Raw genomic sequence first — 14,298 nt, 5'->3', positions numbered from 1 at the left:
CGTGTGGCGCGGTTCAATGGCTTAAAACGATGGGATTTGGTGAGGAGAGGAGAAGGATCGACAAAGAGTACCTTGACGACCCCCTCGTCGGGCACGTATTGAACCCTCTGCGACACGATGCTCGGCGGCGCCCGGATGTAGATGTTGGCGTAGCCCGTCAGCTCGGGGAAGCCGGGCACGCGAGCTTTGCAGAAGTACCGTCCGGCTGTCTCGTGATTCACCACCACGCTTATGTTCGCCGTAGTGGCGACCTGTCGCTCCGAGTCCTCGTGGTACCATCTTATCTCTGGGCTAGGGTTCCCGTCGACGTCGCACTGCAAGATCTCCGTCGCCCCGTACTGCGTCTGCACGGAGACTGGTGGATGGCGAAACTGCGGCCCGTCTGCGGAATTCAATTTTAACCTCCCATCAATACCCACGACATTCGTCGATGAGAGAAAAAGGTATCGTGCTCTGATCGAGAATAGCTAACATTTCAAAGACTCGATTCGCATGAAATAAATTCTAGAGATTATAGAGACTATTACTACGATTATCGAGATGCTAGATCTCCTTTTTGGCATGTTTGATTATAATTGCTCCGTTATTATCAAGCCCGCAGAAAATGAATTTCGACCGGTAGATTGTTTAAAATCTGATCACGTTTTGGGAAATCTATCCTACTGCGGTAAGTCCGAAATGAGTCTAGCCAGCCCCAATTTTCTAGGACGTTACGCGGACTCACGTTCGCCACTTCTGCTCGTAAAGGCGACCATAAATCGACCGTAAAGCATAGAGGACGCTCCGAAAATACGCCGGCAAACGCCGGTTCCCCTAAGAGGTCCAATTTATCCTTTTCCTCCGGTTTTCACAAACGTGATCCCAAATTTCGCTGATGCCTTGCGCGGGACCCGCGATCCTGGGAGCCCGCTAAGTAGCGCGTCGAAATGATATCGGAGTGAGCCGCTGGTCGGGCTAGCAGGATATAGAAAGAATGGACGACTCAGCGTATAATAACGCGCAGATTCGGTCCGGGGTTTTATAAAACTGCTTTCCTACTTCGTGGAAATTCGTGATACGTAATTTCGGTCTACGATCCGCTGCACGATATCGCCCCCGAGAATTATTCCTGTTCTCCCCGGTCGAATTCAAGGAGTTCAGCTCGAAGGTGAAAGAAATCGATTTCCTCTTTGGATCCCCGTAAAGTTTGAAGTCTTAAAAACGTGATCGCAGAGTATTACGGGGAAATTCGGAAAATTGACAAAGTTATAGGACTTTCGACCGAACCCTGCATGTATGCGGGAACTCCGAAGTAGGCAAAACTTTGGAGCAGCATAATATCATTGACGTCAAATGCTCCAAGTATATCAAGTAAATACTCCTTTATAGCATGCGCTAAACTTCTTAATTTCAATTTTTAATATCATTTGGATACTCACACGTTATGACTAGGGTCTCTGTGTCCTCGCTCCTGCCAACGTCGTTGTGGACCTCGCACTTTACGATCGAGTCGTGAAGATCGCGGGTCGCGTTGTGGATAATCATCTCCTTGGTGTAGTCTCCGATGACTTTCTTCTCGTTGATAAACCACCTGGTAAGAGAGAATGGGTTAGCCCGAGCCAGCCTAATGCACGTTTCCCTGGCTAGTCTCTACTTCTCGCAAACACTCTTTTCCTCCGAGAGGGCCTGTCCATTACGTTCGAAAAACATTTTCTCGTCTCGTTGGTTCAGGAAAGAGACGATAACGCGGAAACGACAACCTCTCCTGAATTAGTTCCGCGAGATCGCGTTCTTCATTGAACGGTCTTCCTCGTGATTGTGGTTTATGCCCGTTCCCGGAACGCGAACCGTCGACGCGGAGTCGCGAGATTTATCTCGCTCGACGGTACAATCGATGAAAAGAGCGGCGAGGATCGTTTGGGATGGCAATAAAGGAGAGAGGCGCCTCTTTTCAACGCTCGAATCGCGCTCACATACGTTATCGGGATGGGAAAAGAGGGAAACTGAATGGAACGAGCACGAAAGTTGGCGAGCTCGTGTATCTTGGAAAGCATCCCGACACCCTTTCCTCGCACCCACACCGCCGCTCGTAATTATTTACTACAACTTTACGTCCTCCCGTGAATGCCAGGAGAGTTTTTAGAAAACGTTTCGAGCAACGGAGAAACGGAATAATTACTATCCCTGAGCGAATAGGATTTATCAACCCTTAGCTATCTCATCTGGATTGACTAATTTTTAATTAGCTATTATTATATTATAACGTAACGCTTGATTAAAACCTGTTCGTCGTGGACCTCGCGGACCATTTCGAATGTTGGAGAACGTGAAAGCGTAGAGTCGTTGGCACGGTGGTCCGCTTTTGGTTTCGTTTCGCGATCTCCCTTTTACCATTCTCGCGAGGGCAAACTGTATGCACTGTGTGTGATGGTGTTTCCATGCACAGAGTAACTCGCAAAGCTATCGTAACGGGCGACAAGACAACGCGTAATGCAACGCATGACCGGCTAACATTGTCCTAAACTTTCCATTGTTCTCCCTTTGTAACGAGTATCAATTATTCGTTTGCTCCGCGGCGCAACCGATTGCCAGCTAATTCTCCTTTTGTTCCGTGTGTGCCGGTGCACCAACGGCGCGGCGTTGTTCGACAAAACAACGCTTCCGCGCTTTGTAAAAACCAACGAAATAAGCACCGTTTCGATCATGGATATCCGCGAACGAGCGATTCTCACGTGCTCCATGGATACACCGGGGTATTTCACCGCGTGAAACGTGTAGGACGAGATACAAGGGACAGTAATACTTTTCTTCCGTTAATAATAACTCCTACTATCTTCGTCCAATTCAGCTGAAATTTTCTTTAGTTACCTTTCATACTTCGACGGAAATTACAGGCTACTTACTTTAGGCACTACGCGATAATTAATCTTCGTAAATAAATGATGTCATAAGTTTGAGGAGCACGCGAGTATTTCAGCAAACTTACGGGTGGAATTACGAGATTAATATCGTACACCCTACGATGTATAATTAACCGGTAATTTATGTCCGTCGTGAAAAAGAGTTACGATCACGCGCTGTTCCATACACAGAGGGTCGAGTTGATCAAACATTTTTGGAAGTGATCTTCGCTAGGGAAATTTCCCTGTCCTGCAACCGTGAACCACAGCGCAGACATCGACGCCCGCTGCACGCGACGTCGTTTCCAATTCGAGGGGGGTCCTCGTAGCGGGTATCGATTGTCAGCGTCCTCGTCACTGGGGCAACCAGAGCTAGGTACTCGTGTTCCTCGCTATCACTCACCTGTACTCCACGTCGGGCGGATTGGCCTTGACGAGACATTTGAACCGGAGCTCGCTTCCCTCGACGATGGGATCGTCTTTGCGCTGGCCCGAGCGGATCGTCAGAGACACATTCGGCGCGTAGCGAACCTGAAAACCGAGATACGAGCCCTCGATAAGACGGGTTGCACACAGGATGCTCGAAACGTCACGCGAGCCGATGCTCAAACTTTCATGACCATCGCCGCGACGCGACGCGATCGATCGCGACCGGCCTGACTCGCGTGACTCCTAGGACGCTGCCTTACTTTATTTTCCGACGGACGTAATTTCTCAACAATTAATATCGCGCGGCGACGAGACGGTAAACGATGTCTCGGCCACAGATGGCCAGAATTTTGTTCGAATAATAGCCGACGAATAACAACGACTTTCTTTTTTTTTTTTTATTCTCTAGTACTTCTACCAATTAAAATGACCAATCAATGCATAGCGAATGATGCTTCGGTATTTTTGTATGCACACAAGCATGGTCTCTTTATCAAACTAGGTTACACCGACGCGAAGATTTTAATTAAAATTAAATTATTCCGTTTATTTAATTCACAGAAAGAGAGAGAGAGAGAGAGAGAGGGAGAGAGAGCGAAATTCTTTTGAAAGACTTCACCAACCAATTTTGACAGGTTGCGTTTAACGCGTGCTCGTTTGCTTTAATTAATCAAGAAGTTTCTAATAAAATGGAAACTGATTGTTCTGTGAAAATGGGATGTCTAAAGCGAGTAGAATATCTGTAGAATGAATAAAGCTCGTTCATCTTTTATCCGGGACTCGAAATTTTCATCTGTGCGATCTACCGGTTGAACCGGCGTCGGTGAAGTTTCAGTTCGCTTCATTGTCTCAGGGACGAAAGCAAAGTCGAGGCAGCAGAGGGACGAAAGTAGCCCCGGTCTAGGCTGACGATTACACGGACCAGTTTTCGGGACATGGCGTTAATTATTCTTCAACCTCGTTACCGCGTTTCTGGCCGAGTTCGCGTGGCCCGTGTGTTAATCTCGTTCCGCGTTCGAAAAAAAAAAAAAAAAAAATGGGTTGGCGAGAAAAATGCGCAAAAGCCCGGAATCCCTTTTTAGCCACGATGGCCCAGTTCTCTGGTCCTCTGTTCCCTCTCGTTCGACTCACCTCGACGCGCAGCTTGGCGTTCTGCGGCGTGCGGTCGGCCGCGTTCTGACTTTGGCACGTGAATGTCGTGTTGTCGTGGTCCTTCCGCGGCATCACCTTCAGGACGGATTTCACGGTGTACAGGGGACCGCCGTCGAATAATTCCTTCGTCGTCTCTATTCCCTTGTGCAGCACATTTCCCAGCCCGTCGATCCACGTGATCTGCAATCAAATAAAAATCATCGATGCAGACTTGCTCCAAGATATTAAAAGTAAATGGACGGTTCTTCAAAGCCCATGTACTCAATGTCCAATCGATTTTCCAAAAATTATAAAGTGGAAGAATTCTCGTTTCGTCAGTTTTCGCGTTCATTCGTGGTTAACGAACGAGTTCCTATCCACGTAAATATTAATTTAAGGAAGAAGATTGCATCCTATTCTTCGCGATAGACGATGACACGTTAATTCAATCTTTGTTACGAGCAATTAAGTAACGTGTTATGTTGCATCGGAAAAGTCATCAGTCGTTAATTAAACTTCTGTTGATATAAACTCAACGATTTTCAAATATTCTTACACCAGCAAATCATCCTTTGCCGAACTTTATTGCATAAATCGGTCACGATGGATGCTCGTGATCGGGTTTTGAAACGGCTTCGCAAAGTTTCGGGTTCTGGCCAGTCGAGCTTCCAGCAATTGCGAGCCTCGGTCGCGGGGATCTCGAACTTTCAAATTTTCTCGGGAATTAATTCGACCCCCAACCCCTTTCGAGTCCCTGATTGAAAATCTACCCTCGTTACGAGTTTGGATCGAGCCGAGATAGAGTGTCGCCTTTTCTCGTCCAGCTAGTCCCCGAAACACTGACTCAAGAGCGAGCGTGCATCCTGTTGTTCAAACGATTCCGCGCCTTTTATTGCAAATCTCGCGACGCGCTATCAATTCCGGTGTTTCGAAAAATTTCGTCGATTGCCAATTGACGGATAACAAGGCGAATTCGGAGAACACGAATCGCAAAGATAACTGACCGACATTGTTTTCAGAGGAACCTCTAAAAAATTGAACGTTCGGAACTCTGGTACGCACTCGGGAATCGAGTACTTGTTCGGCTATCCACATAATGAAAGTGTGCTCGTTGGAGAACAGACGCTCGAAAAAATCTCACTATTGCCTACTCGACGAGAATCGATACACACTTTTCCGGGACACTTCACTGGTTCTGAAACTGTTTATATGTCATCAGATCGTTTAACAGTCATTTTTCTATCATATTTTTTCCGTTCTTCTTAATATCGTTACTTTTCTACATCAACGACTGTCGGCGAGCCAACTGTCCATAAAAATATATCGACAGTTTATAATGCCATAAACCTGATTCAACATATTTTTCATTGGAAAAACCAAGTGATTGGGAAAGGATGCAGGCATCTCGCGAACGTTTCGCGAAAAGGCGTTACGCGAGTAAAAAAGTTTAGGAAACGGTAGCCTAGGTGGTTGGAACGCGCACACGTTGCACAGGTGGTGCGTGTACGAGTATGCGTGTGCACGCGAATGAGAGATAGAGAGATTGGCTGCTTCGACGTAGCTGCACCGACGGGAATCGATCGTATCGTCTATAATTAGCCATGCTGCATCAGTGCTTCTGCACTCTCATATCACTGCATAGTCCCGACGATGCTCGAGTACTATTTACGATGCTCGCAGCGTTAAGGCGCGTTGTAATTTTAATAAACGCGCCGCAATTACGTCCAAGAGGGCTGCGACGACGTCAAGAGAATGGGGGCAGGGAAAGAAAGGGACGATCTTCAGGAGTAGATGGACGGTCTTTGGAATTTCTTTTCCCTGCTCGATGAATATTCGATGAGCGGGCGGGTTCGCCTCCCCCTTGGCACGGAACTTCTCTTGCATCTTGACTCGGGGAAAATATACGTACTCCCTTCGCGCGTTTGCTCTACGACTTCGTTTCAGGTTCGTCGGCGACTGCTGGGGTGGCAATCCCGCTGATGGATCTTCAACTTCGTCTGGACAATGCGAGAAATAATACGAGGTGCTCATTGGGAATAATGTACTAACGTTGCAACACAGCGAACCCAAATGCTCCTGAGAAAATGGGCTTTCGTTGAGTGGAACGGGCATCGACTTCCCTCATCTTTCAACCGAGTCATAGGCAGACAGTTGCGTTTTGGTAGCGTTAAGTAATGAAACGTAATTGCGAGGTCGGTAGACGGAGAAATCGTTCGAATTTTCCTTATGTTCGTTGCGAGCTGAAGTCAAGGAGGGTGCTCGTAGCTCGTAGACGAACAAACTTGGACAATTTGTTCAGCTACTAGTTAAATAATTATTCGTATCCTCTTGTTCTCGAAGTGGTTGTTTCTGGAAGGTTTTGTATTTTGCAATCAGGAGGAAATTTATCGCAACAAAAAGTTGTACATGCCGATTCGAAGCTTTTTCGAACTAAGATTGAACTCGTAAAAGGCTGGAATACATAACTGCACTTTTTGCTTTCGCTGAATACTCGTCAGCGGCGGTAGTATGACTTTAAAATGAGTTGTTCTTGTTAGTCTTCGCTATATCGAGTTGTATTGGCGTGGCAAATGGAGGAAGAAGCTAGCAAACCGGTTGGGAAAGCGTAGTCGTTGCTATAAAGACGAAGAGAGCGATCCTGCATAAGAGATCATGCTGTACAGAGTAACACTGAAAAATAACTTCCTTTATTAACGCAATATCGCAATTCTGATGTCTCGACCTCGACGAATACAGAACTAAATCTGGGTCTCGAGAGACCCGCCATCCGAGAGTCGAACGGTGATTACGAACTCGAAGCTCGATCGATCGATCGATCTTCTCCACCCTAAATAAACGCACCGTGTACGTTCGAGCAACGTTCACCGATTCTTCCATCGAGCGGGTTTTTACGACCTAAATATCACTAGGAACGTCAGTCGCGATCGTTCCATACGCGTCACGCAGAATCCCCTTTTGTGAAACGGTGTCTCCGTAACCTTGGCTCGGCCCGTTTATTTCCAGCCGAGTCTTCCCCTAACGTTCTTGTATTTTTATAATTCCACGTAACCGTAAGGTAATCTCGTTTAATATTTCCGCGTCGGTTCGTTAACGGGTGTTTTATAGTCCTTTATGGAATTAATTAAGAACCGGGAAAGAGGAACGACGCTGAACACAGGTAGATAGAGAGACTCGGTAAGATCAGCGCCGTTTTATCACGCGTTTCTGTGAACATGTTTCTCGTCTGTATTCGACTAATTTTTAATACGCACGCCACGCTTGCACCGAAAATAAAAACTACATCAAACAGTGGCTTTCATTGCGGGATTCAATTTCTTCACGCATCCAGTTTTTGTAAGAGAGCTACAGCTCGTTCCAGCTAGTAAAAACATTCCGTGTATGTAATAATTAGTAATACAGAGATACCTTGGTATCTCTTTACACTTAAATTTCACTTCCAAAACGGCGTACCGGAACGAATACCCATAACACAGAACGAAAACGTGAACTTTAAACTCTCGGAAAATGTTATTAATAAAGAATCTTCTCGGTCCAACAAGGTGGAAAGCCCCTAAATCAGCTCCAGCCTGCGGCCTGGTAGTATTAGCTACTAAGCTCAACTGTCGCACATCGTAGGCCTTATCGACGTTAATTGGGAAACCAAAGCCGAGGGGGATACGATCCCGGTGGTAATTCAGGGTCCTAGCCGTGCCTTCTCCTCTATCTTCGTTCGCCTTTCATTTCGGTAGCTGGTAATTAAAGACGTCCGACAAGTAAAAGGAGCATTTGCCAGGACGATTTTGCCCATTCCCGAGCTCCGCTCCGTTCTCGAGTCGTCGATGTTAGCTAGGGCATACCACCCACGGGAAATTATTAGCCACGAGTTCGGATCGCAAGCGTGCGCACGCCGGTATTACATAATTCGCGATACGATTCGCAGATATGTTTCGGCGTTCGTGAATTATTCGCGGTGGCCACGAACGTAGCACCAGCTGCCTATTAATAAATACAATCGGCTAGATTCGCTCGAGCCGAGGATATCTCAGCGTTAAATCGCGGCTAGAATCGAACGATGAATGAAAGAGGAACGACGTTTTCCCTCTTAGCCGACATTCTTCCGTTTAATTGCGCTCAGACGGATAATTCGATCGAACGAATTCGCCTCGCGTCGTTTCCCTAACGAGCAGGCTTTCTACTTATTTCAGCAGTGACTGGTATCGAATTTCGAACCGTTGCGTACTTCAATTCCAGACGCTTCGAATTATATTTAAAAAATAATAATAAATTTTTGGCGATAGCAATTCCTTTTAATTATTCTTGATAAAAATTCTAATCACCGAATCTGAATTCCACCCGGCAAGTTCTCCAGTTTCCTAGCGTTCACAGCTACGCGTAATCAGATTTACAATCTCGCTGAATTCATACGGAATTGCGGGCAGACGCGTCAGCGCGCCATCAACGCATTGTTTTTTCATCGCGTAGACGCGGAAACCCGTTTCGCGTTACCTCATTAAGTACTCGTAAATATAAGAGAAGTCGGGGAATGTCGTGGTCCGCTCGCGTAACTTGCGAACGAATCCCATCAGGTTTCATTAGATGCGAATCAAGTCGGATACGACAAAGGGGAGAAGAGCTGGTCCGGCAAAAACGACTGTTCGCCTACCCCTAATGAAATTAATTATCCGCCGTGGCCGTGCGTTATCGAGCGACACGCGTTATACCGTTATAATTACCATCCTGGTTTCACCGGGACAGACGGCGGTGTCGCGTGGAACAGTTCCCAGCCGCGAAACGAGACCAACCTGTGCGGCCTGCACTTGACATTAGAGCTGTTCGATTCTACGTTACGGTTTAATCGCCAACAATCGATGTGTTGTCGAGAAAACTAATCAGGCTAGTGCATTTTCACGATTGGAATAAGGAAACGTTCTGGGAGCTTCTCGATGATATTTTTAATTATTTTCTTAGAATGCATAATACACGAAGATGTATCGTTTAGCTTGCTCTTGTTATCAGAAAAAGCATTTTACTGTAGTATCCGCGCCTCCCATACCCAAGCATAAGAAGTCAAACGACGACACGAGGGATTGGTCGCGTAGGTAAAGCGAGGATCGTGGGTTCGAATCTCCGTGCCTCATTTTTCGTTTAAACTTCTACGTTACTATACCCAATGATCGCATCCTGAGCTCATCGGCAACTCTGGCAAATATTATCAATACTCGAGACGTTACCGTGAAATTGGAGGAAAGAGTATTATTTCCTAGAACCTGCCCGAATGTCGAACCGTTTCCACAATAGTCGTTCTGGAAAAATCGATTCGGAATCGAACATCCTTACTTGAAAAGAAGGAAAAGGTCCCCTTGGGTAAATCTGGAAAGTCTTTCCGTCGTGTAGCGTAAAAGCCGCGTAAAAGCCGCGTAAGAACTTTCGAGACGCCGCGCGCCGACGCGGATTTCTCGCGTGTACGTGCGCTAAGCGTATGTAAAACCGCGACGAACGTTCGAGCACCTCGCAGCTCGACTTACAAAAGAGCTCGCGGAACGTCGCTCGTCCTGCGGTGCACTCAGCCGCTCGAGATTTCTTTGGATTATTGTACAAATGCATTACGCTCGAGCCGGGACGAGGGTAATACAAAAACAAGGAGTCGCGACGCCCAGCCAGTCTCGCGGGAAATCGCAAGCGCCGATCCCCGTTCTCTCTCGGGTCGCCAGTGATCGATGGATGATTGCTCGTTTGTAATACCGGGTGTTTCGATTCGCGTCATCGTGAAATTTTGACGGAAAACAATTTTCCACGGAAGTTTGGACTTTTAGTGGGGCGAAATAGCTGAACGTTCTGCGCTATGGGGATGTTTCACGTCGAATCGATCACTTTCGTGCTCCATGTCAGGGATTTTGTTCGATTGATATATCGTAGTCTCGTGCTTGTTTGTTAAAAATGGGCTTCATCTAAAAAGGTTCAACCGATAAATCTGTATGTTGTTTGGGAGAAAAGTCTCGTTTACATTTTTGATAATACACTAATTTTGATCTCGTCAACTATTAAACGGTAAAGCTTGGATTTGATCTCGTTTGAATCGTTGAAGATTGGCCTTTTAACTCGTTCTTTGTCCTTGGAGAGCATACTTTCGACTGCAAAAATATTCGATCGCGTTCGTTCGACGTCGGTCGGAACGGCGTGCTAATAATTCGAGCACAATGTCCTCGTTATAGAGGGTGACGCATAATATGATCGGTCGAACAGTGACGGACAAATATCCAGTTAATTTCAGCAGCTACGATTGGCCTGTATCCAGGGGTCGAGCAGAATCGCGTTCGTTTAACCCGTATCGCGGCGCCCGTCCCTAATTTTTATCGGTCCTCGCTCGACCTCGTGGACTTCTTTTAATAAAACGTCCGCGACGACGCTTCTTATGAATGTATGCAGCAACTTCCGGGAGACGGGACGACGGGGTGTGTTTCTCATTCCTTAAATTCTTATTATTTGCATGGCCTGCTGCCGGAGGCGAGGCCAGCGGAAAACGTTTCCTTTGATCCTCCGGTAATAGAATTAAGAGCGCGACAGCGATATTAAAATTTTGTCTCGAGAAAACTTGGCAATGCTTCGCGGCAAGTTTCTGCAACAATATGAAAGAAACTTGCGCAACTACGAAGTTACGAGGTAACGAGAGAGACGGAAGCTGGAGAACCCCTGGCTCAACCCCGAAAGAAGAATGGCCGTGGGTTGGGGGTGGAGTTGAAGTGGCGGCTTGGAAAAGTCGTGCGAGGCATGCAATAATTGAAACAGCCACGGGAATCGCGATAAGTCGATTCAACGACTAAAATACGAGCCCTGAGAGCTGTTTAATATTAATTTTCCACTCGTACGACGAAGAGGAGGAGCCCGTCCTTTCGGACAGAATCCTTTTTATTTATCCGCTCCGAGAGCTAATGAATTATACAGGCTGTTCAGCCAGCTAGATGAATTGTACAAGGCAACGCGGTCTAATTTTCGCTTTTGTGCGATTGAGTAATTAAGAGTCTAATCGTTTAAAATTGTACAAGTAAAAGCAGTATTCAGGTACATCACTATATAGGAAACATAATAAACGATCATTTACCGGACGATAGCTCGTCTCGCGCGTACATTTTCGAGGATTAGGTGCAACTGATGCAATGTTCGACTAACGGGTAGGAAAGGTTAAACACGGAAAGTAGGAATACGACCGCCGAACGGTCGAGGATAAATTTTCGTCCCCGTCCTCGTAGAGTTTTCGACAAGTTCGACGCAAAGAAAAAAAAATGTCGATTAACCTCGGAGCGAAATTTGCAGAACTTCGAAGCATCGATTCACCTCCGAACCTCTCCCCGACCGTCGCGACCAACCTAATGAAACGTTTGTCGAAGAACTCGTGTCAGTCGCTTAACCTGAAAAACACAGAGAACACTCGCTACGTTGTAGCGTGAATTACGTACGGTAGAATTCGCCGGAATCTCTCTGAAATTCGTTACCGGATTCCGAAACAGTGGCGTTTGACAACGACGAGAGAAGCTACGATATTTCGTATTATAATTCAATTTGGATTTACCTTTTGTCCGTTACACGAAATTTCTATTCGGATAATAATAACGTCCATCTCTGCTTTCAGCGCTGTTCGTAGCCTCTCTTGATAGGTAACAGCGTTAGCAGAAACTAATATCGCAAAAGGTTAATTTAGACACGCGTCGCCATGGAAACGTTCACCAGGAGAGTAGTTCAACAAGATGGGTATATTTACAAATAACAGAGTATGCAAATGTGCTGTGCCATGCTCTGACAATGAGTGCGTTCTAAATGTTCACGACCGATTGTGTTTTCGATACTGGCTGCGTTGCGCTCCAGGCGTGTGTTCTTGCCAACGTTGAACAATGTTTCCCTCCCAGGCATTTCGTGCCTGGACTCTGTAGCATTCAAAGTCCATTCAGATTTTTAATTTCGGCTCGCATTTTACCGGGGAATGCTACAATTTTATAAATCGGAAGCAAACGAAATTATGCGAATTTAATTTAATTTTTCATCGCGTTCATTCAGTCCATACGGTTGAATAATCCTGTTCCTGTATAATATACTGAAAAAGAGACACGAGCACTGGAGTAATATAAGAGACCAACTGTATTTTTTATGTCCTCTCAAATTTCATAAACAAGAGTTACGCGTACAAATATCCTGTCAAAGTTTATATCCTACTGTTCGCACGTCTGCCTGGTGTCGCGATCTCTCGCGTGGAACCAGCGTTACGTGAAATGCCGTTTTCGAAAGCGTTCACGAGTGCTAGTCGATGGTCAGTAGTGGTCAGTGGACTTTATGTTGCATTCCTTGATTTTGATCGATGTAAATTTACGGTTAGCTCTAATAACAGATCATTGCAAATAATCCCTCTTCCGTTTCAGATCGTTTCCGTTCTCGGCTCGTTTTCCCGCTAGGGTTTCATTCTTCGATTTTGTCTGTTTTTTACGAACGATCGAGAGAGTTTCGGCGCGTAAAGCGTGCATCGCGGAACAACAGGCGGAAGCGAGATACCGGGGCGCGGAATACACGGGCGAATAAAGCGGCCGCGGTTCGATGAAAAGTCGAGGGGTTTCCGATCGGACGGCGAGAAAACTGCGGGAATTTTCGAGGGAAATCGCTCGCAGTGCATTGAAACGCGCGAATACGACGCTGCTCACTGGTAGAAACGGCGTCGCGTTGCGCGGAATATATGTATGTGTTCATTTAAATGAAACGCAATTACCTCTATCGCGACCGCGCTTGTCAAGTCGACGGCTTTGCCGCGCAGAGTACGCCGGCGAATAATACGGGACCGGGAAACCTGCGACGTTTGTAGATATTTGTAGGTGCAGCCCTTTTTGTCAATTTCGTATCCAATTTGTTCATAAATTATACGTTCTCAAACGATGTTTATTTTAATTAATCAAAATAGAAATCTATTTCACATTTTCCTGGATAATTAACGGGTCAAATTCCGCCACTGCGCCCATCTTATAATAACACGCATAAAAATTATGAAAGGACGTTATGAAAATTGTTAATTATATTTTCACAACGCGTAATTATTGTGCCGCGAACCTTATCGCAGAGACAAAATTGCGTGGTCATTTGAGAGTCGAAACGACCGACTCCGACGTGTCAGTAATCGTCCCCGCGTCATTACGTGTCATTTTAATTATCTTAATGATCTTTGACGCAGGAAACCGCTCGTCTTTTGCCAGTCTCCGTTTCCTTTAACCGCTTGTCGTGCTTCCAGAGCTTCCTCTCTCACGAATTCCTCTGGAATCTTCGAGAAACCCAACACGTCGACGTGACAGAAGCATAAAATAATTCATAAGCCCGCACAAGACACGGTCGGCTGCGAAATTATTCGTCGGACATGCGTGCTCCAGTAATCGATGCGAACATCGCTGATTCCACGATTGTTTTTTGTAATCACGAATGTCCGACTAAAAGAAAACGGCGCTAGTTCTTTCTTTTTGCAGGATCTCCGTTCCTCGGGGAGTTTCCCATTATCCTTTTGCTGGCCGTTCACTTTTGATTACTCACGCGGTTCGCGAGCCAGAGTGCTCGTCCCACTCGACGAGCAACAACGATAATTACCGTCCGCGGTTCAGCAGTTTCCGCCCGTTATTGATAACCAGCTCCAGCGTCCTTAGCTTCCCAATTTCAGCCCGAGCAGCTCCTCTGGGCCTCTGGTATTTTATTTTTTTGCGTTGTTATCCTTCGAGTATTTTCGATCGTGATTCGCAGCCTTTTCGTTGGAACACCGATGTTTATTTATTTCACCGTGAATCCGATAAACACAGAGGAAGGACGTCCAAGCTCTCGAAACGTTTATTTCGACAATGAGACTTTTGCGAAATATTTTTCA

At 46.2% G+C, this 14,298-nt stretch overlaps 2 protein-coding genes across 8 annotated transcripts in view; both read right to left on the bottom strand.

Moving 5' to 3' along the window:
• Positions 1-14,298, bottom strand: part of LOC128887472 (irregular chiasm C-roughest protein-like) — a 216,414-nt gene that overhangs the window by 10,312 nt on the left and 191,804 nt on the right. For all 4 annotated transcript variants that reach the window (XM_054143412.1, XM_054143410.1, XM_054143411.1 and 1 more), the window contains 4 exons: positions 4,440-4,640; positions 3,283-3,410; positions 1,419-1,570; positions 72-382 (listed from right to left, as the gene is read on the bottom strand). In XM_054143412.1, coding sequence (XP_053999387.1) covers positions 72-382; positions 1,419-1,570; positions 3,283-3,410; positions 4,440-4,640 — 792 coding nt within the window. The remainder of the gene's footprint in view (positions 1-71; positions 383-1,418; positions 1,571-3,282; positions 3,411-4,439; positions 4,641-14,298) is intronic.
• Positions 1-14,298, bottom strand: part of LOC128887465 (MAP7 domain-containing protein 1) — a 322,710-nt gene that overhangs the window by 198,581 nt on the left and 109,831 nt on the right. The window lies entirely within an intron of this gene.

This window comes from Hylaeus anthracinus, unplaced genomic scaffold (genome assembly GCF_026225885.1).
Source record: "Hylaeus anthracinus isolate JK02 unplaced genomic scaffold, UHH_iyHylAnth1.0_haploid 11989, whole genome shotgun sequence".
In the NCBI taxonomy this organism is placed as follows: Eukaryota; Metazoa; Arthropoda; class Insecta; order Hymenoptera; family Colletidae; genus Hylaeus; species Hylaeus anthracinus.
The sequence above is the reverse complement of the archived record's forward strand: the minus strand, read 5'-3'. Positions and strand labels throughout refer to the sequence as shown.